The sequence below is a fragment of the Cuculus canorus genome, chromosome 5 (genome assembly GCF_017976375.1).
Source record: "Cuculus canorus isolate bCucCan1 chromosome 5, bCucCan1.pri, whole genome shotgun sequence".
Lineage (NCBI taxonomy): Eukaryota > Metazoa > Chordata > Aves > Cuculiformes > Cuculidae > Cuculus > Cuculus canorus.
Window position 1 is genome coordinate 69102266 of NC_071405.1, and position 24912 is coordinate 69127177.

The window sequence follows — 24912 nt, forward strand, 5'->3', positions numbered from 1 at the left end:
CCAGCCTGGAGCAGAGAGCAGTCGTAGGTCAGAGCTTGGCAGTGGGACACCCAGCATGCAGTGGCCTTGGACAGAAATGGGAATGACCAGTCTTGGGCTTCCTCCACCTTCAGGGAATGAGCTTTCCTGGCAGGAGGCAGGGACAAAGGAGCCATAGGTGGTCACGAGCTTCCCGTGTCCTTTACCTTGTGCTGCAGCTCCACAGGGACTACACCACAGAGCCCCTGTCTCCTGTGGAAATGCTTGTGCCGGCCTGGGGTCCTGACCCAGGCTGAGCACTTCCCCATCTGTTTGGTTTTAACAGTCCATTTCCCACATGTGGGAGAGCGGAGTATCGTCGAGAAACTGCAGCCCCTGCCTTTGGGCATGACAGGAGGTGGGGGTGGCTCTGGGCTGTGGGTGCTGTGGGGATGTTGCTGGGTGCACAGGCATCCAGGTGGGATTCCAGGCTTAGGAAACAGCCTTGGTGTGATGCTCGACCAGGCTGGGAGCAACTGCTTCCCAGCACAGGCAGGGAAAGGTTCAGGTGGGCCAGGGTCAGGGGCTGAGCCCTGGGAATGGCTCTCCTCAGCCTGGCCAGTGCTGTGGTCCTGGGAGCGCATTTCAACCAGCAACCACTCCAGGGCTGGTGTGAGAGCAACGCTTCCCGGGTGGCCCTGTGTGGACTGACTTTGGCCAGGCTCCCACACGCGAGGGCAGGAGCTGTTATTGTGCCTCCATCCCAGCCCCAGCTGCTCCGATTCCTCTGGGCGTAGCCCCAATTACAGTGAACACTGCTCAAAGTTCACTGGCTTCCTGCTCCCCCTCCATGGGCACCGGCACCTGGAAGCAGTGTGGGCCTTACCTGCCCCTGCTGCTTCCTTGAGAGCCGGTGGAGCCCGGCGGAAGGCAGCCAGGACGTGGCAGAGCAGGCAACGAGAGGATCTGCTCTCCCTTCACGGGGCTTTGTGGCTGGGTTAGGAGAGGGATTACCCGGAATGAGGGAGGTAGTCTCCTGCCACGAGCAAGAGCTGGATGGCCTTGGAGTGAATGAATATGGAGAGCTGATCCCACCCTGGCTGGGAGCAAGAAGGTGCCTGGCTGTCCTGGGTGGATGCATTCTCCCCTCACCCCCATTTCACATGGCGGCCAGGCTGCTCTTCTCCAAGAAGAGCTCCCAGATCCCTCAGCTGCTTCTGCACCAGCACTGCCAGCTCCTCTCCTGGCCCAGTAGGGATGGGGAGCTGGTGGTGCTGGGCAGCCTGTGCTGGGCCGGAGGGAGTGTGTGGAACTGCAAAGACGAGTTTTTCCGACCAGGAAGGGTGGGTCGCAGTCCTGTTTGCCTGCTGCTGGCAGGCCCCTTGCCCAGTGGGGTAACGCATTCCTGCGAGCGTGTCGGTGCACGCTGCGCTGCTTGCCCTGCCTGGCTCTGGCTGCGGGCAGGCTGACTTGTTCTGGGGGGAGAGATGTCATCCCACTGTGCTAACTGGGGTTTGTGGGGAGGAGGGGCGGCCGAGGGTGCTCCTGGGGGGAATCCTCTCCAATAAGGGGAACCACCAGGTCCAGGATGGCTCTAGAGCCCTCGTTCCTCTCTGCCTCTCCCTTTCTCTGTGGGAGGGAGCTCCCGGTGCCCTGCATCTCCCTCCAGGATGCACTGGTGTGGCAAAGGGAAGCCTGCTCTCCCGTAGTCTCTACCCAGTGTCCAGCAGCTGCCTTGGGTGGAAAACCACTTCCCTTCCCTGTCCCCCCTTCCCTTATGAATGAGAGGAGCCACCCTAGGATGGTCTTGAGGAGCAGAGCTGCAGGAGCAGGCTCGTGGTGTAAGGGGGGCTTGTGGCTTGGTTTCCCAGGGATGTGCCTGTCCTGCCTGTGGAGCTTGAGGAACGCGGGAGAGGGGGGCTGTGCAGGCAGATGAGGCGTGTGAGGGAGGCGGGAGAGTGGCAGGGCTCACTCGCAGTCACGAAGTTGTGGTGCTGGTGCCTCCACGGATAACAAACCTGTCTCCAGGGCATCGTGGGTACGACCGTGTCCTCAGGGGGCTGGAAAATGTCATCCTCCACCCTGTGCTTGTTGGGCATTCCCAACCCTGGGCAGGAATGTGGTACCACCATGGGCAAGGGGCCCTTGTTCCCCAGAGCAGGGCACTTCCAGCAAGCTTGACTGGGTGTTTCGTCTCCTGGTGGGACCATACCGACTCACTGACCAGCACGGTGGCCAAGGCTGGGCCCATGAGGCCCATGCCCAGCACTCCCAGCCTGATTCCAGGGCTTCTGCATGCGGGCTGGGGGTGGCGGGGAACAGCCCTTGGCAGGACGTGGTGTTTAGAAGCTTACGGGAAAGGGAAGTCACGATGTCATCTCCCGTCTGACCAGGAAATGCAGGTTTCCTTCCTTTTGGCTTGCACAGGAACCTGGGAAGCTGCTTCTCAGTGACTGATAGCAGAGATGTGGCACCAGCAAATGATTTGGGGAAGGGGCTGGGACAGATGTCCCTGCCTCCCGCAGAGCAGATCCTATCCTGCTGCCACCTTTGTCCTTGCTGCTGCATGTGAGTATTGGCTTATGCCAGCCTGTGCCCACCATGGGGTGCTCGGAGCATACTGCAGGCTAAACGTTACCCTGCCACAACCTGTCTGCAGGGAGCCAGCCCCATTCCCCATCAGGGACACAGACCCTGGTTCTGCCCTGCTGCTTCTCTGGTGGCTTCCCTTCGCTCATTCGTTGCTCCCCTTGGCAAGGCCCTTGATGTCGTCTCTGAGCACGAAGGCAGGTGTGCTGCGAGGGACCCTGGTGCCTGGTGGGGTCATGACAAACTGAGCTGCAGATTCCAGCCTGGGACCCGCATGATCTGTGCTGTGACTCAGCCTGCTGAGAGCCTGGCCTGGACAGGGTGAGGCAGGGCCAGGGGTCCCTTTTCTCCAGGCACCTCCCTCTGGCTGCCCCTGTGGGGGTGGCTTGGCCTCATCTCTGCAGTTCCCTCCCTGCTGCTCCCGCACCCAGCGTTGCTCCAGCACCCGCCTGTTTGCTCAGTCCAGGGAGGGGAGTGCAGCTCGACTGGCAGCCGGAAGGTGCTCTGGCTCCCCTGGATGGGCAGGGGTCCTGGGAGCCTGCCCTGCTCCCTGTTCCTGGTTCCTTGGTGATTTGAACGCTCCATGCAGGGAAGGGGTGGATGCCTCAAGCTGGGTGCGCTCTGGACAAGCCCAGTGTTGTGGGTTCCGTGCTGCTGGGCGTTGATTCCCATTCTGCTTCTAGCCTTTGTGCACCATTCTGAGCAGTGATTGGAGCGGAGTCAGGAGCCTGGCTGCGGGAGTCAGGAGAGGAAATGATCTGAGGTGGCTTCCCTGGGAAGAGGGATGAGGGGCTGCTGCAGGGACTCTGTGCTGGGAAAGGGGGCCCAAATCCATGTGTCTGGGTGCCAGTCTGGCACAGTGTCATCTTGCGGCTCTGCATCCCAGGCTCTGCTGGCAGGGCCTGATCCAGGCAGCAGCTGTAGCTGCAGATATGCACACCTATGGCCCAGTGGAGGGAAGCTGCCTTTAATCTTACTGGGAATGCTGGCTGCTGGGCTGCGACCTCTGCTTGGGAGCAGCCAGCAGCTCCTTGAGGAGCCAATCCTGCCTCTGGCTGGGGTATGGAGCAACTTTGCCCCCTCTACCGTGCCCAGCTCAGGGTGACAGCTCCGGTGGCGCTGCAGCCCAGGGTTCGGAGGAGTGGACTTTGCTCCCTGGGCACTGCCAGCGCGGCTCTTATCGGAGCTGGCTGGTGTTTGTTTTCCCTGTGGAGAGAGGCGGCTGGGTGGGAAAGTCCAGTGCGACGGGAGGGGGGAGAGACGGAGTGAAGGGCAGGGGCGCTGGGATGCCAGCGCCTGTGGACGGTACTGACCTTCAGCATGACGCCGGAGCTCCCGCTGAGCCCTGCAGACACAGGGGTGCCCCTGTCCCCCACAGGACACCCACCATCCCTGGGGGGCAGCGAGGAGCTGTGGAGCTGCCCTGCTGCCCCGACGGCTGCCCCTCGGGCTGGGGGGCTGCTCCTGCTGGCTAGCGGAGCGTGGCCTGCCCAGAATGCTCTGGAAGCGTTCCCAGAATGCAGCGGTGGGTGTTTGTTTGCCTCTGCGCCCCTGAGGTCTGGCGCTACTGTGACAGGAAGCGGGAACGCCAGGGGGAGGGCAGCCGGCCGGCCGGCTGGGATGCGCTCTGAAATCCCTTTGTCCCTGCCGAGGGCTCAGCTGCACATTCCCACAGCCGGGAGAGAGGCGTCTTTGTGTGCCGCACGGCTGTCAGCACACGGGTCCCACATCCCGAGGGCCAGGGTGCAGGGGTGCCGGGGCCCCCAGCATTGCTGCTATCCCGTGATGGGTGACCCAGCAGGAAGGGGCTGCTATGCTGTCCCAGGCACTGGGTGGAGCGCGATGCTGCTGGTGGGAGAAGTTGGGCCCCATGGCCATCCCGCTCGGCGGCTGTGGGTGGGTGGCATCTGCCCAGAGCCATGTGGCTTGGCCACTGTCTGCAGCGAGGGACACTCGTCCTCCCCGATGCTTGGATGGTGTCAGCAGCTTTCTTGGCCCGTTCAGAGTGTCAGTAGCTCACCCAGCCTGCCTGGAGGTCTCAGTCCAGCCCAACCACGAGGGAAGGAGCTCCTCAGTGCTGTGTCCAAAGTGGCCCCCTCACGTGTGTGGGACACAACTGCCTGGCAGCCAGATTGCTGGCATGCCAGGGGAACAGGATCGCTCGATTGCTGGCATGCCAGGGGAACAGGATCGCTCTCCGTGTCTGACCCCGTGCTGCTCCTCCACCACTGGCCCTGCTGCACTGCCTCTCCTGCCTCATACCGCTGGGGTAGCCGACAACACCCCCGCAGATCGCCCCTGTGTTTCACACCTCCAGGCCCATCACTCAGACCTGGCTTGCGTGTTCCTGGCTCCACTGCCCTCGCCAGAGGCGGGGAAGGACGTGCAGCCACTTCCTCCATCCAGAGCCAGCAGCCGCACCCTGGTCCTTATCGCTGCCTCCCCATCGTCCTGGCTGGCTCCTGGCCCTCTCCCTTATAAGGTGCGGTGCCGCGTCCCTGCCTGCCTCTCCACAGGTAACTCCCCTCTCTGGAGCTGCCTTTCCCCACAGACCTACATGGCCTTGTCCCCGCCACTGGGGGCGGCAGCCAAGGTGGCCCAGCTGCCAGTCCCATTGCCTGTCAGACCAGTTAGGCATGAAGAGCGGAGGCGAGCCGCTGCCATACGAGGCGGCTGCTGTGGGCCCTTCCTTCCTCAAGCGTGCTGGGCACAGCTTCCCAGGGCGATGGCTGAGCCACCTGCAGGAGCAGCTTGTTCCCACCCAGCCAAAGTCTGCTGTGCCTGCGCTCTGTGACCTGCCGATGGGAACACCCTTCCTGGTAGGGCTGAGGATGCTGCTGGAACCCTCCTTGGGAGGTAGGAGAGCCTCTCCCCGTGCACAGGGTCCATCAGGGCTGGGCGGAGTCAGCTGGGCACCATCAGCGTTGTAGCTCACACAGCCAGCCTGTGGGAGTCGTCAGCCTGGGATGCAGGCACGTTCCGAGGTGATGGGAGAGAAGCAGCCATGGCCAGGGCTCTCTGTTGCTCACCATCCAGCTCCCTTGGGCCCGTGGATGCTGTTGCACCTGAGCTGGAGAAGCAGATCTGATGGGAATGAGTGTAGGTGCTCTCTGGAGACCCTGCGCCCCAACTACAGCCTATGTGCTTCCACCACAGGCAGGCCAGGGGCTGGTGTGTTAGCCTGGACCTGCACTCTGTGGGGAGCATAGGTGCTGGAGATGTTTGTTTGTTTATCCTTCAGCTGATGGAGAGTGAACAGAAGCCCATGGAGAGGCAGCAGGGCCGTGACCCCGGGCAGAGCCAGCAAGCGAAATGCACTGCAAGCACTCGGACAGTCGTGGGCCTGAATTATTGATGGGGTTGCTGTTCTTGCTAAGTGTATCCTGATGGGCAGCTGGAACAGAGAGGCTGTGTTGCTCTCCCTCTGGAGGACTGGGGCGCCGGAGCTGAGAGCTGTTGATGTTTGCTCTTGCAGGGTGGGTGGCCAGCTGGTGTGCCAGAGGTGCTTAGATAGACTGGGCACAGCAAATCCTTGGAGTGATGTTGTCCTCTTTCTTGTCTGGTTGGTGCTGAGGACTGTGAGAGCAAGTTCCTCTGGCAGTATATCCTTTCCCATCCACCTGGGGAGTGGATCTGGCCATGAGCCCAGGGCTTCTGGTATCCCACAGGGTCTCAGCCAGCCGGATGAGGGACTTGCTCCCTCCCAGCTCCGGTCATGGATGGCAGTGGCAAGGAGGAGGGGAAGAGGCTGCTTCGAGGAGACATCCAGCCCTGGGGACAAACAGGAGTGAGAGAGTTGGGGTTGTTCAGCCTGTGGAAGAGAAGGCTCTGGGGAGACTTTAGAGCAGCTTCCAGTACTAAAAGGGGCTCCAGGAAAGCTGGGGAGAGGCTCTTGATCAGGGAGTGCGGGGACGGGACAAGGGGAGTGGTTTTAATCTGGAAGAGGGGAGATTGAGATGAGAACTTGGAGAGGCCCTGGCTCAGGTTGCCCAGAGCAGTGATGACTGCCCCATCCCTGGAGGTGTTCAAGCCTAGGTTGGATGGGGCTTGGAGCCCCCTGGTCCAATAGCAGCCATTCCTGCCCGTGGCAGGGTGTGGAAATGGGTGGGCTGTGATAAACATTGCCATTCACTGAACGGGTGCACAGGGATGCAAGCAGGCAGAGGAGCTGCCAGGAGGGCCGGGATGCAGCAGTCAGAGCCGGCATGTCCCCGTCCCCTCCCCATGGAGGGGGGCCGTGGGGCTAAGCCCCTGCTTTGTCCCTGGGCTGGGGACAGAGATGACTTCTGGCTTTGGAGGTGCTGGAGTTGAACTTTGCCTGGAATCCTTTATGCTGAGGGAGCAGCCTCAGCTCCAGGGATCCCAGGACCACTGGGTGACAGCTTTCTGGGGCCTTGGACTGTGGAGCAGCCCCACGGAAGGACCTGGCAGAGGGCTGTGTGCTGGAGATTCCCAGTGCTGCCTGTCAGGCCTCCTCTCCTGCCTGTGTCTTATCCACTGGATCTTGCCAGTTCTCCCTGGCCTGTGGTGTACAATTCCCCATCTGCTGACTCGATCCGGACTCCGGGGTTAATCTTTCCATGGCTAGCGGGGAAACACCTCCTGGTGGGGAGCCTTCAAGGCCTGAACTCCATCCTCCAGCAGAGGAGGGTGCGGATGAGCTCTCGGGGGCTATGGCTGTGGTTCAGCCCTGAAAGTTATTTGTTACAGGCAAGAGATTTTGGGAAGAGGTGCTGTGTCAAAGCCACCCTTGGCAGCAGAGCTTTGGAGGAGTTGATCAGGGTCTGAGAGTCTCTCTGGCTGCTGCCAAGCCTGTAGTCCAGCTGGGAGGATTGTGGTGGGTACATGTGAAGGGAAGCTCTGTGTACAAGTGTCAGCTGCCTCCCTGCCAGCCAGGGACTCATCTCTGAAGGCATCATGCATGGGACATCTCTCTGGTGGACCTGCTCCGGCATCAGGACCTCTGGGCACAGCACAGAGTTGTACTGGTGCTGGGAAGCTGGGAGAACAGATAAGGATGGAGGGATTCGAGTGTAAAGCTCTCTGGGCAGCTGAGTCGGTCCCTGGGGTCCCTCTTGGTGATGGCTGCAGGGAAGCATGCTGGTTTTCCTGGTGCCCGGGGCAGAGACTGCTCTGGGGTGTGTTTTGTCCTTCAGCTCCTTGTTCTGCCCTGGACTGAGCCCGCTAAAGTATTTCTGGCTTCCTGGGTTTTTTAAGTGATGGGTGTGTCAGCGAGTGCTGCTCGTGATGAAAAGGCTCCCGTGTGGCTGTCCTTAGGGATGGTCAGGGTCTGGCTTTGGAAGAATGCGCTGTTGTCGTGTCTCCAGTGGCTGGGGGGGAGGAGGAGGGGGGAATGGCGCAAAGCCATCCCTGGAATTTCACCCTTGCGGCCTCCAGAGTACTTGGCTTTGGGCTGTCCCAGCAGCTCACTGGCGCAGCCAAGGCTTCTCTGCTTCCCTCTCCGCCCTGCTCTGAAGTGACCTGTGCTCTGAGCTGCCCAGGAAGCCCCTGTCCCCAAAATGCCAGGGTGCCAGCCACTACAGGAGGGATTTGGGGCAGATCCTGCACAGCTGGGAGGGTGTGGGGCTGAGGGGGTTAGTGTGTGAGCCAGCCGGGAGGGATGGTGTCTGTGGGGACAGCACTTGCCAGCAGCTCAGAGCTGGCGCTGCCTCCCAGTGGTTATGTCTGTAATCCCAGATTGATGGCAATGGGATGGCTGGAAGGAGAGAGTGGAGGGAGGTGGCATGTCCGGTGGCTCTCCAGGAGCAGAGAGAGAGGTGGTGTGTCTGGTGACAGAGGCTCTAGCAGACGAGGTGGTGTGTCCAATGGTGGGAGCAGAGCTGGGAGAGCCCCTCAGCAGTGGATGCCCTGTTCTGCTGGCTCTTCCTGCCCACCATGGAGCCATGATGCCACAGCCCTGTGTGCTGGGCAGGCTCTGGAGTCACTTCCCATGGCTTAACACGGCCTAGTCCTGTGAGAGACCCTCGGGGCCCTTCAGGAGCATCAGCAGGGCTGGGAGCTCCATCACAGCCTGTCCCGTCCTCTGGCTGCCCTCCCTGGCCAGCCAGGATCCTGAAAATCCCCCGGCTGCCACCTCTTCTCAAGCCTTTGTGCTCCGAACGGCGGCCTGGAGGGGAAGGGGGGCTGTGCATGTTGCCACAGCTCCCGCCTGAGCTGGAGAAGTGAAAGCTGATGTGCCAGAGGCCTGGCCTGTTCCTACTCCTGCGGGTGTGTTTACTCCCTGTGGAAGGGACAGGAAGGAAGCGGCCTCACAGCTGCTCCAGCTCCTTATCTGGGGCCTGAAGGGCCCTCCAGGTTTCATTGTTGGTCTCCACATTCTCCAGCTCTGTTCCCAGGGGATGTGGGGCTGGGCAGGCGTTGCTGGCAGCTATGAAGGGCTGAAGGGATCTCCTGGGGCCGCTCGCTCCTTCGTCTGCCTTCCTGCAGGAACAAACCCTGCTACTCGGTTCTGAGACTCTTGGCTCTCTGTCTCCCAACTCTGCAGTTGCTGCTTGTTCCAAGGCTCCTGGCTCTCCTCTGTCTGCCTTCCCAACAGAACAAACCCTGCCACTCTGTGCTTACCACTTGGTTCCGAGGCTGCTGGGTACCAGGTGAGCATGTTCCCAAGAGCAGGAGCTCAGCTAGAGCTCTTCTTGAAGGCAGCACACTGGTTCCATCCCATCCAGCCCAGAAATCCACCCCTTCTGTGCAGAGACAGCCAAGGGCTGGCAGCTGTTGTGGGAGCACAGCTTCTGGGGTGAGGATACATCGTGAGGGTCCCTTCTCCACAGGGGTTGTTTCTCACCTTAAAAGGGCTCGGTGGAATTCCGCTCTGGAAAAGGATTGTGACAAGGCAGTGGGGCTTTGGACTGGGGCTGCCACCTCTGACCTGCTGAGGATCTGGGATGTGGCAAAGAGATGCTCCCCGTTTCCTGAGGAGTGGTGCTGGGTCAGTGCTCTGAGCTCCCATTCCCCAGCAGCCTCCCCACAGTGTGTCCGTGAAGGCTGACAGTGACGTTCCGCGGTCCCAGAGGGTAGGGAATCCATGTCCCTGCTCAAAGCAGGTGGATGTCCAGCAAAGCTGGGGAGCATTTGACTCATGGGTGAAGGCTGGGATGTGGACTCTTTGGGAGGCACCAGGCCTCTCCTTCAGAGGATCCCTGTTGTGGCTACATGCAGCAGGCGAGGCCTTGGAGCAGTGACGGACAGAGCGTCCCTGCGCTTCCATACAAGGCTCTAGAGTGAGCCTGTTGAAAGAAGCCTGGGGCGTACCTGTTGCAAGGTGGGAGGAGTGGAAAGCTGCGTGCGTGAGCCACGAGTCATGTCTGGAAGCCTCACAAAGCCTGTTTGGGCTCCTGAGCCAGGAGTGGTGGGCTGTGCTCCTCGTGGGGTGCGGGCTTGCCCAGTGAGCTTCCCATCCATCTGACGCCGGCTGGGGCAGGGCTCTGGGAGCCGGTGTGGTTGCATGGGTTCTATGGCTTCGCCTCTTGCGGGCCACCACATGGGCATAAGCACAGAACTGGGTTTGTTATTGATGAAGGTAGATTTCAGGGTGGCGGTGCCAGATGTTCAAACGTGCAGTGGCCTCCTGGCGTTGCTGGGCTTGGCGGTGGTTGTGCCGTGGTGTCCGATAAGGCCAGGGCTGCCTGTGTCCTAGGGAAGCTTTGTGGAGGCAGAACTCGACTCGCTTGGAGAGGGGTGACGTTTCAGGGAGGGCTCAATCTGGGCACACTTGAGAGAGAGTGAAATTTATGAAAGAACCCAAAAAGCCCTGCTCTGGGTCTCTCTGAACCAGCAGGGCTGCCAGGGAGTGCAGGGCTGTGGGAGGCAGATGGGATGGGAGTGGCTGTACTGCCTGTGTGCCCAGTCCCAGGTCGCTGTCACATCAGTGCAGGGGCGGCGGCATCAGGGGAGTAGGCAGAGCCGGTGATGGAGACCGTGGGAAAGCAGCTTCTGTGCTGCATGCCTGGCTCAAGCAAGTCTGCACATGTCTGCCGTGATGGTACAGGTTTGGGAAAGCCCAAAAGCAGGCTTGCCGGGGCTCGGTCAGGCTGCGTGGGGGACAGAGGGCTGGGCCCTTGCTGCTTCTCTCTGCCTGCCTGTGCCGTTGCCCTGCTGGCGGGAAGCAGTCAGAGGTGCTGGGGTGTCCGGGGATCCCGGGAGTGCCATGGGAACAGCCCTGCTTTCGCCATCCCGCCTGCCCCTGCTCAGTCCCTTGGAAGAAGGGATGGGAGTAGAGCCTGTTGCTCTGGCCTTGCCTGCCTTGCCTCCCGTTTCAAGTTCACTGCTGTGATTGTGACCTCCTCTCCTGCTGTCCCTGCAGCTCCCTTCCCTCCTGCTTCTTTGCTGGTGGCTGGGCTCTCTGTCCCATGACTCTCTGCGTCTAGACCTGGCTGTCCGTGCCTTTGCCAATCAAACCCGAACCTCCTCCTCTACCAGGTCTGTATGGAAGAACATCGCTTTTCTCTATCGGAATGCGTTGATTGTGGTGCACTCTTTTGCTGCCTTCCTTTGAGAGGGGATGCAGAGGGGTCCAAGCCCATGCCCTTCCCTAGACGCAGGGACTGGGGCCCTCCCGGGTTGGCTGCAGCCCTGGTGGAACCTGAGGAGTGGTCACTTTTGGCAGTAGAGGGGCTGTTGGGGTCCTCTTTGTGGGGATCTCATATCCCATCCCACCGCATTCCCTTTCCTGGGTGGGAAGGAGTCATGGAGCCCGGGCTCTGTCGCCACCTCTTATCACACTGAGGGAGAGATAAGTGACTCATCCCTCAGCCCTTCCCTGGAGGAAATAATGGGATGTGGGTCATTTCTGTGGGAGTGTTCTCTGCCCTGCCCCGGGGACATGCCCTATGGGAAGAGGGAACTTCCTCCTCTGTACATGGCAGCTCTTCCCAACCCAGCTCAGCCCCAGATGTTTGCTGTGATAGGGTGGACCCTCTGCCTGTAAAATGCCACTTCCCCCAGCTTCAGTGCCGGGTGAGGAGCATCCGAGTTGCACTGGGGGCTGTGCTGCGCTCGGACACCCTTTTCAACTTGCTGGTGGTGGGTGGGAGTGGGCGTTAGTTCCATAAGGAATTATTTCTCTTGTTCTGACAATCTGTCTTAACAAAATCAGTCTCTTCTGACCGCTTTTCTTCTCCTTTCCTCCCTCAAATCACCGCAGTGGAGAGGGGCTCCTGCCCTTCTGGGCCACTTCCCTTCCCTTCGCCTTGACGCCAAGCCACCTCCGCTTGTGCCTCCCTGTGCCCCCTGCCCTGCCCATCCTGGGCGCCCGCCATCCATGGACGACTCGGAAGTGGAGTCGACCGCCAGCATCCTTGCCTCTGTCAAGGAGCAGGAGGCACAGTTCGAGAAGCTGACCCGGGCGCTTGAGGAGGAGCGGCGCCATGTCTCAGCCCAGCTGGAACGAGTCCGGGTCTCCCCGCAGGACGCCAGCCTGGGCTTGGCCAACGGCACGCTCACCCGGCGGCACCAGGTAAAACGCCCCCTTGGCAGAGGTGGCTGCGGAGGCTCCCAGAGCCCCCATCCATGTCAGGCCTGCCTCCCTTCCTTGGATATGTGAGGGCAGGAGAGCTGTGCTGTTTGTGCAGCCCCAGTGGTGCTGAGTGTGCAGGGTTGAGGGTGACCTGGGGCTGTATAAACCCACCCCGGCAGCCGGAGTCTTCAAGGAGCAGGAGCCCGCCTGAAGGGTTGCACTGCCACATTAGCTCCCGTTTGTTTTGCGGAGGCTGGAGGTTCTACAAATGCCCGTACCTGGGCATTTGTGCTCCCATCCCAGTCGGCTTCTGGGAAGGTGGCTGAAGTGCAGGGATGGTGTGCAGTGGTGGGAAGTGCCTCTGCCTCTCCCTGGTGTGGCTGTGGGGTCTCCAACTGTCCCCGAACTGCCAGACCCGGGCCAGGAGAGATCCCGGGTTCTCTACAGGGCGAGAAGCATGGTTTCACCTCCCTTGGCTTGAGATCTCTTTTGGTTCTCTCTTTGCTGGGCTCTGTTTTGGGGCAGAGTGGTCAGAGGGCCAGTGCTCAGAGGTGATGGTGTGCCTTTCCAGAGGGTGTGAAAGCAGGTGTCTCTCCGGCTCTGGAAGCTGGTGGTCCCGAGTGCAACGCGTAGGTCGGCAGGAGGAAGGGGTAGGCAGAGGAGGAGCACAGGAGTCCAGCAGTAGTGCTCTGCCATCGGCCTCCCAGCATCTGTGCTGTTCCCTCGCAGTCCATCAGAAGACGTGGATGCTCTCCAGGCCATGCTGGGGAGCAGGGAAAGGGCTGGGCTGTTCCACCAGGAGCCTGTGGGAGAGCTGAGATGGCTGGAGGGGGGCTGAATGGTGTCCCATCCAGCTCTTCTGCAGGCTCTCCTGGGAGCGACATACGGGTGTGTGTTGGGTCCTTCTGTTGGATGCAGGAGGTGGCCAGCTCAGGGAAGGGGGTGAATTTGTGGGATCCCAGCAGCGGGAGATCAGTCTGTGACAGCCCCATGATGGTGCTCTGTGTTTCAGAACGGCCGTTTCTTGGGCGATGCTGACCTGGAGCGACAGAAATACTCGGATCTGAAGCTGAACGGGCCGCAGGTGAGGGGTCTGAGCCCACAGGCTTTGAGGTAGGGCTCCCGTGGCTCCACTCTGGCTGGGAGAGGGAGGACTTACATTTCTAACACGACTGCCCTGGTTGAAGAGGCTTTGGGTATGGGGTTATACACCCCTTCCCATGCGAGAGGGCATTAGGGTGCCCAGAGAGGCAAGGTCTCCTGGCCAGCTGGCTCCCAATGGGCATGTGGGATGGGATCTGAATGCCTGTACCATGCTGCTGCAGGACCACAGTCACGTTGTGTACAGCACCATCCCCAGGATGCAGGACCCAGGCCAGATCGTGGAGGAGACATACACCATGGAGGAGGACCCAGAAGGGGCCATGTCAGTCGTGTCTGTGGAGACATCAGATGATGGGACAACCCGACGGACAGAGACCACGGTACTGGGCTGGGGGAGCATGGAGGGACAGGGCTCTGGCCAGGGGCCCTGTGGCTGGGCTGCCACAGCCACAACATCTGCCAGCTTGCCGTATTGGGAACTGGAAGGGGTGCAGAATCTGCCCAGCGTAAGGTGGTGGGCTTTCTGATGGGACCGTGTCCTGTGTCTCTCCCTGCAGGTGAAGAAAGTGGTGAAGACTGTGACCACGCGGACGGTGCAGCAGTTGCCAGTGGGGCCTGACGGGCTGCCCCTGGAGACGTCCCCTGTCCCCAGCAGCTATGTCCAGACCATGGACAGGAACTTCCGCAAGAACGGCAACGGAGGCCCTAGCGGCTACCTGAGCCAGCTGGGAACAGCCACCCTCCCTCGCAACTACCACTACCCTGATGGCTATGGCCGCCCCTACGAGGATGGCTACCCTGGCAGCGACCACAGCTACGGCAGCCTGTCCCGCGTCACCCGCATCGATGAGCGTTACCGCCCCTCCATGGACTCCTACCGCGCCCCCAGTCGCCAGGACATCTACGGCCCCCAGCCCCAGGTGCGCGTTGGGGGCAGCAACATGGACCTCAACCACTTCCACCCCGAGCCCTATGGCCTGGAGGATGACCAGCGCAGTGTTGGCTTTGAGGACGTAGACTACGGGCTTATGTCTGACTACGGCACTGCCAGGCGGGCAGGGACCCCATCGGATGCGCGGCGGCGGCTCAGGTAGGCAGCAGAAGGCTCTGGGTGCAGGATGCTGTGGGGTGCCCATCACTTCACATTCCCTGGAGGAAGGATGATCACGGAGACAATTCTGTGAGCTGAGTTGTGTATGGCTTATGCAGGAGAAAACTGGCATCTGTTCTTAATTGTCTGCTTAATTGGTGGTTAAAACTCGGTGCTAATTGAGCCAGTGTTCCTGCAGCAAGGAGTTCCACTGAGTGGCTGGATGTAGCTCCAGGCCCTTCCATCTCTGTGCTAGTGGGACAGCAGGCTTGTCCGCGCCCCAGCCTGGCTCATCCTGCTGGGAGCCGTGCCTGGTGTGGGCCGTATGGCTCAGCCCTGCGTCAGGAGCAGCAGCAGCCTGGGGAGCGGAGCAGAGCCCCGCAGCGTCACGGGCAGCAGTCCTGGTTCCTGCAGGGCAGGGCGGGGCAGGAGAAGCTGCTCGACCTGTTTGACGGTGGCAGCTTCACCCCCTCCTTGGCGGTGATCGGCAGCTCCTCCAGCCCAGCAGCCAGAGCAGGGTCCTGGTGCTCCTGTACCCGCCCTGCCTGGCTGCGGCTGGGCTCCCTGCAGTGCTGTGTGCCTGGGGCTATGGCTCCCGTAGAGTTGTGTCCTGTGCCAGCTGAGTCTCTTGCACAAACGCCACCGAAGCCTCTCTAACTGCTCTGCTGGCTGCCTGGGCTGTCAGGCAGGGTCTGGAGAGGCCCTGGAGCACAGCTTGGAGGGTGTGAGGTGGAAATGGAGCAAGGGGCCGAGTCTGGCTCCTGGTGACGGGGAGGAGGCTATGTGGTGACAGGCTAGGGTGGGTGTACATCTCCCAAGTGTCCTGGGGCTAGGGGACACGCAAGGCCGAATAGGGACATCTCCGGAGTGCCCTGGGGGGGCAGGCAAGGCTGAGCACGGGCATCTCCCAAGTGCCCCGGGGGCCAAGCAGAGCTGAGCACCATCTGCCTGAGCATCTAGGGTGTAGAACAGGGGCAGGAGGCGGAGAGCAAAGGAAGGGTGGCTCTTGCCAGCCACTGCCAGAGATCCACCTGTCCCAAGGCACGTAGTGTCAATCTGTACTGTAGCCCATAGTGGGTCCTGGCTGCTGATGGGAGCAAAAGAAAAGCTCTGTCCTTCCGGCTTGTACCAGTTCGCATTTCCCTGGCTGTGCCAAACCCGTTGGGGCAGTTGTTCACCCAGATGGATTTCCCTGGCCTACCTCACCCTGGGAAGCATGTGCCAGCTGGAGGAGGGCAGGCAAGGCACCTGCCCCATTCCCTGACCAGCTCAGGCCACCTGCAGGAAGCCAGCACGAGCAATTCCAAGTCCATGGCCATCGTGGGTTCAACAGACGTGTCTGACCTCTGGCTGCTCTGACCCTGGGGCTTCAGGGAGTGAGTGACAGCCAAGACAGAAGGCTCTGGCTTGCAAACCTTCCCTGGGTTCTGGTTCTGTGTGTCAGGCACACAGGCAAAGCCCTCCTTCGATGGCCTGATCTGAACAGCTCCATCTTTGAGACTGCCAAGTCTTCTCCAGGCTGGGTGCTGCCCCTCCAGATCCTGGAGAAGCAGAGTTACAGAAGCTGGGTTGGAGACCAGGCAAGCTGGGCCACAACAGAGGGAGAAGGTCCCACTTCCCAGCATGGCCCAGAAGCAACCCTGGTGATGTCACTGCCAGGATGGTGACAAGTCTGGAAGATGGGCTCACGCAGTCTGGGAGCAGCTCTCCCTCGCCAGGCAGCTGATAAAGATCGCAGCTATCTGTGGAATCCAGGCGCTGTTGAGCTTGGCTTTGTCCCCTGCCTTCTCAGTTACCATCTGCTCTCTGCCGCCTGGCTTGTGGAACGAACAGGAGAGACCAGCGTTCCCCCTGCACGGAGCTGTTTGTCTGGAGCAGGGGCTAGGCCATTAACAACTTCCTTCAGGGAAGCATCGTGTCAGGCATGCAGGAGACAGAGACGGCATTGAGCCGAGGCACAGCGTGCGCTGGTGCCCTTGGCTGCGGGGTCCCCTCTGCTGGGCTCTGCTCAGGGCTCTCTCTTTAGGGCAGGGGGCTCAGTGGCCCTACAGGAGGTGCCTCCCTCGCTGCCAGCCCCATCTCGCCTGGAGGGACAAGGGGCATCTGGCGCTGAGTGATGCCCATGGCTGGGCAGGAGCTCCCTTCCACCACCTGGGACCACAGGCAGCTGCCAGCTGCGTTACCAAGCATCAGCTCGTTTGCAGCACTGGCACTCGGCTGCATCCCACTCCTGGTGTGTCCTGCTGTGGGGGTGGTGTTGGTGGTCAGTGTGGTGTGCTGGGCGCCACAGCAACAGGGAGCAACTTCTCGGAGCCACAGTGCACTTCCTCTTGGGACTGGCTGGAAGTCAGCCTCACAGTCCGCTGCCGCCATCCATGTGGTGCCATGCAGGCAGCTCTGCAGCAGCAACAGCTGGTAGGATGTGGCTGCAAGAATGGCTGCCAGCCAGAGTCAGTGGTTTGGCAAATCCTGTGCCAGGGAGGCGGCAGCATAAGGATCAGAGCTTGCTGCCGTCCTTGGTTGCATTTTCCCCTGTCTCTTCCTGGACACGGTCAAGCCATCCCCAAGGTGGCTGTGAGCTGGACGTGCTGCCTTGTCACCCTGGCTGTGTGTCCCCAGTGCCCTGGCACCACAGAGGTGACGACAGCAGTCAGGCCCCTCCGTTTAAGCACCTTCCCTCCCAACCCTGTCTGTTGGAAATCCATGGATTGTTCTGCTTGAAGGCAAAGGATTACGTTGCCAGTGAGTACAAAAATACCGTGGGAATCTCAGATTTTGTGTGTGTGTTCTAGGGGTGTTTGGTGTCACCTCGGTGCATAGGGGACAAGTCACGCTGTCTTGCAGCTTCTGTGTGCTTGTCAGGGCCCGTTCACTGTGCTAGGTGGTTGTGGGCGAAGTGCTCCGCACCACAGCAGGGTGTGGGAGCAGTGGGGCTGATTCCTGGAGCTTGGCTATCTCGGTGCTCGATGGAGCCCATCTCCTGGGCAGCAGAAAACCTGTGGATATCGCTGGGCATCAGCAGGCAGGAGGGCACGAACCCCATCCTGGGTGAAGGTCTTTGTTCTTGCTGCGATGCTCTGGAATAACGGCAGTGGCTTGGCCTGGCCACAGCTTGTGTGTCGGGATGCAGTGTGGGTACGGCTGGATGGTGCAGCCAAGGGCTGGGTAGCCCGAAACTGGGCTCTGTGCCGCACGGTCCTGGGCGATGGCCCAAACGCCTGCAGGATCCACTCTCCATGCAGTCTGTGGAATGGACTTGCCCTCTAGTGGCTGCTGACCCAAACGGGTTCTGTGCCTCCGGATCCACTCCTGCCTCCATGGAGGTTACACAGAGACCAGGACCCAGCTCCTGCCCCAAAACCAAGCCTAGGGGGAAGGGGCTGGGATGGCTGTTGAGGCTGCCTTTTCCTGGGGAACAACCGCCTGCTTTCTGAGCAGGTCTAGGGACACCGTGGGGGTGGCTGCCTGCAGCTGCAGGCTCCAGCGTGACCCCAGGCAGGAAGGTGCCCAACCTGGCTCCGCTGCCTGGCTGTTGACCGGAGTCTGCCCGGAGCGCTCCAGCCAGGTGGTGGTGACGGACACTGTGCACCTTGGCCTGTCCCTGGAGGGGGCAGAGCATTCCCCATGCCTTGAGCTGTGCTGACACCTGCTGTGCTCTCTCCTAGGAGCTATGAAGACATGCCAGTGGATGAGGTGGCCCCTGACCGCTACTACTGGGCCCCCCTGGCTCAGCACGAGCGTGGCAGCCTGGCCAGTCTGGACAGCCTGCGTAAAGGAGGTCCAGCCCCCGGAAACTGGCGCCAGCCAGAGCTGCCGGAGGTTATAGCCATGCTGAGCTTCCGGCTGGACACGGTCAAGTCCAACGCAGCTGCCTACCTGCAGCATCTCTGCTACCGCAATGACAAGTTGAAGACGGAGGTGCGGAAGCTGAAGGGTATTCCGGTGCTAGTGGGGCTGCTGGACCACCCCAAGAAGGAGGTGCACTACGGTGCCTGCGGAGCTCTCAAGAACATCTCTTTCGGCAAAGACCAGGACAACAAGATTGCCATCAAGAACTGCGACGGGGTGCCCGCCCTGGTGCGCCTGCTGCGTAAGGCCCACGACATGGACCTCACAGAGGTCATCACAGGTAATGGCTCCAGAGAGAAGAGGAGAGGCTGGTCTGCTGGGTGAGTGATACACAGTGCAGCTTTTTGGGCCCCTGTGCTCTGATTGACCGCCTCCTGCTTGTGGCTTTGCAGGAACACTATGGAACCTGTCCTCGCACGACTCCATCAAGATGGCCATTGTGGATCATGCACTACATGCCCTGACCGATGAGGTGATCATTCCCCGCTCCGGCTGGGAGCGGGAACCCAGTGAGGACTCGAAACCCCGCCACATCGAGTGGGAGTCAGTGCTCACCAACACCGCTGGCTGCCTTAGGTATGGCAGGGGGCTACCAGCTGCTGGTGGAGAACTGGCACGGGCTTGGACTGCTGTAACACTCCTTCCTAGCTGCTCCTGCTGGCTTTCTTGGACTGCCAAAGGAGGCCTGCCACAGAGCTGCTCTCCTGGGACGGCTGTTCGTGGCACAGTCCTTGATTTTGGAGGACTCAGTGGGAGGGGGGGCTGCAGGAGTCTCTGTTGCAAGCTCTGCTGGTTGCAGGCTGCTTCTCATCTGCCCTCAGTTCTCTTTCCCATGACTGTTCTCTCCTGATTGCCAGGAACGTGAGCTCAGAGCGCAGCGAGGCCCGTCGGAAGCTTCGGGAATGTGACGGCCTGGTGGATGCCCTGATCTATATCGTCCAGTCAGAGATTGGCCAGAAGGACTCAGACAGCAAGGTACCACAGCAGGAGCGCTGGCGGGCACTTGTAGGGTGTGTTCACAGTGGCTGGAGCTGGTTTCATCCCAGCATGGATGAAGAACGGCTGAGGAATCTTCACTGGGGAGGGATTTCATCTGACAGGGCTAAGAGTCAGTCTAGGCTTATGCCTTTCCATGATCTCCGCTTGGGAAGAAAGTGCTGGGGGGGGTTACTGTTTGACCAGGAGGGGTCTGGCAGTCGGCCTGCAGTTTGCAGTGGGAATGTCAGCCTCAAACAGGGCCCTCGTCACATCCCCACACTGGTGTCCTGGCTCAGGGGTCCCTGGCCTGCCTTGGCGAGGCCTTGGCTTCAGTTGGCCTGGAGACTTTGCTTGTGCCTTTCCTGCGTAGGGCAGGGATTTTTGGCCCAGCAGAGTATGAACTCGTGCCGGTGGAGTTGGCCATGCCTGGGATGGGGGTGTGCTCCAGCCCCATCTGAGGTGGAGCTGCATATCCAGTGGTCCCATTTCATGTGGCTCTGGGCTGCAAGCTGTGACGGGGCCCTCACTATGGCATGGGATAGGCGCGTGCTGCTCAGAGTCAAACCATCTGGCTTTCTCTCTAGCTGGTAGAGAACTGTGTGTGCCTGCTGAGAAACTTGTCCTACCAAGTCCACCGTGAGATCCCCCATGCCGAGCGCTACCAGGAGACACCTCTGGCCCCTGCCAACAACACTGGGCCCCATCCTGCGAGCTGCTTTGGGGCCAAGAAGGGCAAAGGTTTGTTGGGATGCAGTGGCACAGAGGAAGGTAGAATAAAGACACAACTATGACCGTGGAGCTTGAGGGTGGTCTGGGGTCTCTGCTCCTGCTCCAGCATCTCTCGTGTGAGGGCTAAGCTGCAGCTTTCTCTGGAGATGCGGTGGTCCCCACCTCCCTGGCTTTGGGAGTTACTGCTTGGCTTGCCCAGAGCATTTGCACAAGCTGGTGGTGGGTTTCTGTGGTGGTGGGATGCTGATGGATAAACGTCCACTAACTCTACCCCTTCCTTTTTCTCCTGTGTTGCCCCTTCCCTTTGCTTTCTTGCCAAATGATGATGCTGTCGGCACTTCTCTCCTCCTGCCTCCCCTCTCTCCTGTCCTTCTCTCCGCTTCGCCAATAGACGAATGGTTCTCCAGAGGTGAGTGTGCTCTGGTTTTAATTTTCCTAGGGTTGAATGGGTGCTTTCTCTGGCTCTCTTGTCTCCCAAGCTGGGCTCTACCTGCCTGCGGTGTGGCTGGTGCCCCTGATGTCCCCTCCTGGGACATGCTGGCAGCTCAGCTTCAGCTTGCCTTGGGCTTGTTCTTTAGCAAGTGGCTAAAGAGCTGTTGGGCAAAGGTGGGTGGGGAAAGGAAGAGGTGTCTCACACCTCCCTGCTTGCACTTTCAAGGTAAAAAGCTCCCAGAAGACCCTGGTGCCGATACAGTGGATTTTCCCAAAAGAACAACTCCAGCCAAAGGTATGTTCCTCCATGTGTGTGTTTTCCGCAAGCAGCCCAGGAGAGGAGTGGGATGGAATTGATTTCCCATTGAAGTGAGCCTCTCGGATGGGCAGAGGTTGCCCAAGCCCCTGCTGGAACACTGTCTCTGCTGCAGACCCCTGTGAGGATAATTGTGCTTGGAGGGGGCCAGCACTGCCTTTGGTCAGGCTTACCAGGTCTGTGGGGGGAACTGTTGTCCTGGGACTGGGGGACAGCATGGTGACACAGCCCTGGGAAGGGGGCAGCCCAGTAGTCTCAAACTTCTGAGCACAATTGCCCTCTGGGAATGAAGAACAGCAGGGTTTAAAGCCACAAAACACTGCCTTAAAATGTTCTCCAGCATGAGGAAGGGTTGTTCCAAGAAGCATCTGGGAACAAGTGTCTTGCCTAGAGGGCTGTGAATTGGGCTGTAATTACCCCAGGGCTTGAGTTCAGCTCCTTCTGCCCCAAAACACTCTGTGGGTCCTGGGAGGACCCTGGTGCTTCTGAGGGTGTGAAGATTCAAGCCAAAAGAATCACAAGGAGACCTAGGACAGATGTGATGTTGTGTGCAGTGGTGGCTGCTCAGGCTGAGCTCGGCTGTGGGAAGAGTCAAGACCCATCTCTGGTGGAAGGCTGAACAGGTGCCCGCTCTGTCTTTGAGACTGGGGACAGCCCTCGCCACAGCTGGGGGCAAAGCGAGATCAAAAACTTGGCCTCGAAGCTATAAACTGCAATCCCAGAGCTACTTTAGAAGTCACTTCCCTGGAAAAGACTCAATATCTGCAGGCCCTGCCCACTTGTTAGATGTGGTGAAGAGCTGGAGAACCTGAGCCTTCAGTCTCTGAGGATGAGCTGGATGTAGGCTGTCTCAACGGGGTGTTGGTGGCCCCTTGCTCAGGGTGTTTCCCCTTCCCCGCTAGGGTGTGGGCTGAGCCTTGTGCTGCTGTAGCGCCCGGCTGTCACATTTGTTGCCCTGCTCATGCCTGTGCTGGAGCTGAACGCTTCTCAGCTGAGGGTTGTACTAGAGTCAAGGTCACCCTGCAGATAGCAGCAGCGCTGCAGCTCAGCCCAGGCTTCTCCTGAGCTGCAGGGGTTTGGCTGGCAACCGGGCAGTAGCCATGGCCTTGGGCCAGGCTGGGTCTTTGGGGCTGGGGCAGCCTGGCCCCCTCCATGCCGAGGGTCCAGCCCCCAGGGAGCAGTGAGCCAGAGCTTTCAGCCACCTCTGCCCAGCAGCTCTCCTGGGAATGAGCTGCAGCAGAACCCTCCAGTAATTCCTACTCGTGTTCTTCTGGCAGGCTATGAGCTCCTCTTCCAGCCAGAAGTGGTCCGGATATACATCTCCCTTCTAAAGGAAAGCAAGACTCCAGCCATTCTGGAGGCTTCGGCAGGAGCCATCCAGAACTTGTGCGCTGGCAGTTGGACGGTGAGTGCCTCGTGGAGCTAGCCGTGTCCACATGCATCTGTCGCTGCAGGGAACAGGCCCTGTGGAGCCGGGAGTGTCACCCCTAGGGTGCCGCAGAGCTATCGATAGCCATGGCTCTGCTGTTATGGGCTGCTCACTCAGTGCACAGTTTGCTGCCGCGCAGCAGCACCATTCTGGTGTGGACGAGGCCTCTCTTGTGCCGCTAAGGGTCTGTGCTCCTGCTGGCTGGATCTGCCCGGGACTGCCTGTCTGTGTCCCCACCAGCAGGGGCTTACTGCCCGTCCCTCCTGTGCGCTGGAGATGAAGTGTTGGGATTGCTTTGCAGCCCCATCACCTGCATTGCCTTAGCATGTGTGGGCAGACCACCTGGGAAATCCTGCTTCCCTGGCCTGCAGGGGGAATTTGGGGTGGGAATGGGACCTTTGCAGTCTGTCTCACTGTGGGTGCAGCCAGGACCCTCGACTCCCAAGATGAGGATGGGGGCAAGGCTCCCAGTTGTGTCCCCAGCCCCAGGAGCAGGGAGAGGGTGTGCCCATCCCAGTCATGCTGTGTGCTCTGGCTGTTCCTGCAGTACGGCCGGTACATCCGCTCAGCGCTGCGACAGGAGAAGGGACTCTCCGCCATTGCGGACCTCCTGACCCACGACAGCGAGCGAGTGGTGAAAGCAGCATCTGGAGCCCTGCGCAACCTGGCTGTCGACTTGCGTAACAAAGAGCTGATAGGTGAGGGCTGTGGAGGGGAGGATGTCGTGGTCTCCGTATCCATCTGCGTTAGGCAGGAACTTCTTCCTGATTTTGATGGCTGAGGAAGCACATGGACTTGGCGTCAGCCTCATGTCTGTCTACTGCTCCTCTCCTAGCATGTGCTGAGCTGCATGCAGAGGGATACCAAAGCTGTTCACCTGTCCCTGATCCTTCTGCCATGGTGTTTTTCCCTTGGTACCCTCTTCCACACTTTCTTATACCCACCTCTTTACCCTTCCCAGGGAAACATGCCATCCCCAACCTTGTGAAGAACCTGCCTGGAGGCCAGCAGGCCCCGGCTAAAAACCTCTCTGAGGACACAGTAGTGTCACTCCTCAACACCATCAATGAAGTAATTGTGGACAACCTTGAGGCAGCCAAGAAGCTGCGGGAAACGCAGGGGATCGAAAAGCTGGTGCTGATCAACAAGTCTGGGTAGGCTCTGCTCGAAGGATAATGTGAGGGGCAGAGATGGGCTTCTCAGGGAGCTTCCTTGAGGGAGGCCGTGGGTGTCTGCAAACACCTCTTCCTTCACCTCTTTCCAGGAACCGCTCAGAGAGAGAAGTCCGAGCAGCTGCCCTCGTCTTGCAGACAGTCTGGGGATATAAAGAGCTGCGGAAGCCCCTGGAGAAGGAAGGCTGGAAGAAGTCAGATTTCCAGGTCTGGGAATGGGGATGCCAGTTGTGGCTGGGGCCATAAGTAGGGTCCTGCAGTAGAAGGGTGTTCCTGGAGCTCAGCAGTACTGGATTTCTGCTCCTACCCTGCTGGTGGGATTGGAGACCCTTGAAGGGATCCCCTCTGCTGTTTGTTGGCAGACGGATGGCAGAAAATCTCTGCTAAGGAAGAGATGCTCTGTAAAGCTGTAAGCCCTGTGTCCCACTTGTATGCCTGCAGATCTGCAGGCAGGAAGGTTTGCAGCACTGAGGCCCCCTGTGGCTGTGCTGAGGGACAAGGTTCGCCAGGCTGGGGTAGTCCTTTACTCCATAAGGGCTGGATGCTGCCCTGACCCGCAGCAGGGGGCTCGGTGCACCCTCCAGCTGCTTCAGGGCCCTTGCTCGAGGGCTATGGGGAGGGTTCCTGGGTTGTCCTGGTGCCTGAGCAGGGATGTGCTAATGAGGAAGGAGTATCTGGGACAGAGTGTGAGTGGCTGCTCTCTGCTGCTGCAGGTGAACGTGAGCAACTCCTCTCGGACCCAGGGAGGCAACTCCTTTGATGACAGCACCTTGCCTCTCATTGACAGGAACCAAAAATCCGGTATGTGCCCTCCCTCCAGCATCTCTCCCTGCTGTCATCCTTCTACCCTGTGGGTGCCAAGGCAGCTGGCATCGTCCCCTCCCTGCTCCTTGTCCCTAGCTCCCTTGGCAGCCACAGCTGCTCACAGAAGGCCATCAGTTGGAGCTTGTGATGTGCTCTCAGGGTGAGAAACGATGCGTGCAGTTACCTTAGGTCCTGCAGCATCCATGGGTCAGCAGGGCTGTGCTTGCATTCAGGCTCCTCCAGCTGGGGTGGGCAGCGGTTCCTCTGCTCTGGGCTGTGACTGATCCGCCGCTCTCCCACCCTTGCAGACAAGAAATCCTCCCGGGAGGAGATCCAGATGAGCAACATCGGACCAGGTAGGAGAGGGACTGGGAGGAAGTGGGGGCAGCTTGACTCCTTGGTGTGCTGGGATGGAACAGAGCTCACATCTGTGGGGCTGCTGCTGCCTCCTGTGTCAGTGGCGCAGCTGACTGTCCCCTCTCCTGCTCCAGACAACTATTCCACACTCAACGAGCGGGACCACAGCAGGACACTGGACCGGTCTGGTGACCTCAGAGATACGGAGCCGGTGAAGGCAGCGCCATTGATGGTGAGCAGCTCTTCCTAATGAGGCTGGAGTGAGCGGGACTGGGGAGCAGGAGGTGACACGAGGCTGTTCAGGCTGGCAGGAGGCGGGGAGAACCGGGAACCCACAACTAACACCCTTGGCTCTGTCACCCCTACTAACAACCCCGTGTGTCTGCAGCAGGAGGAGGGGCAGGAATCGCTGCCTGAGGTAGAGGAGGCAGAGGAGGACGCTGCCGTGTTTTCCCCTGCGTTGGTATGTCCCACAGCATCCTGCCTAATCTGAGCAGTGGTGACAGATCCTGCTACGCTGTTAGAGGTGCTTTGCCAGCCAAATCCCACTCTGATCGCTGCTGACTGCAATCGCTGCCAGATCCATTAGGGCTGTGATCGCACCTCCACTGCTTGCTCATGGTCCGGGCA

General features: G+C 60.0%; 1 protein-coding gene across 9 annotated transcripts in view; it reads left to right on the forward strand.

Annotated features, from left to right (window-relative positions):
* CTNND1 (catenin delta 1) overlaps nucleotides 1–24912 on the forward strand; it is a 29937-nt gene that overhangs the window by 3442 nt on the left and 1583 nt on the right. For 3 of the 9 annotated variants that reach the window (XM_054066559.1, XM_054066565.1, XM_054066566.1), the window contains exons 2-19: nucleotides 10871–10986; nucleotides 11711–12022; nucleotides 13035–13106; nucleotides 13348–13506; nucleotides 13684–14216; nucleotides 17882–18345; nucleotides 18458–18641; nucleotides 18923–19040; nucleotides 19628–19781; nucleotides 20164–20181; nucleotides 20431–20499; nucleotides 21798–21925; nucleotides 22497–22647; nucleotides 22911–23103; nucleotides 23214–23328; nucleotides 23835–23922; nucleotides 24234–24281; nucleotides 24417–24514. In XM_054066559.1, coding sequence (XP_053922534.1) covers nucleotides 11828–12022; nucleotides 13035–13106; nucleotides 13348–13506; nucleotides 13684–14216; nucleotides 17882–18345; nucleotides 18458–18641; nucleotides 18923–19040; nucleotides 19628–19781; nucleotides 20164–20181; nucleotides 20431–20499; nucleotides 21798–21925; nucleotides 22497–22647; nucleotides 22911–23103; nucleotides 23214–23328; nucleotides 23835–23922; nucleotides 24234–24281; nucleotides 24417–24514 — 2787 coding nt within the window. In that variant the 5' untranslated portion in view covers nucleotides 10871–10986; nucleotides 11711–11827. Of the gene's footprint in view, nucleotides 1–1531; nucleotides 2527–4254; nucleotides 5404–9074; nucleotides 9159–10870; nucleotides 10987–11710; nucleotides 12023–13034; nucleotides 13107–13347; nucleotides 13507–13683; nucleotides 14217–17881; nucleotides 18346–18457; nucleotides 18642–18922; nucleotides 19041–19627; nucleotides 19782–20163; nucleotides 20182–20430; nucleotides 20500–21797; nucleotides 21926–22496; nucleotides 22648–22910; nucleotides 23104–23213; nucleotides 23329–23834; nucleotides 23923–24233; nucleotides 24282–24416; nucleotides 24515–24912 lie in introns of those variants that run through there. The other 6 variants (XM_054066560.1, XM_054066562.1, XM_054066561.1 and 3 more) reach the window with 6 other exon arrangements.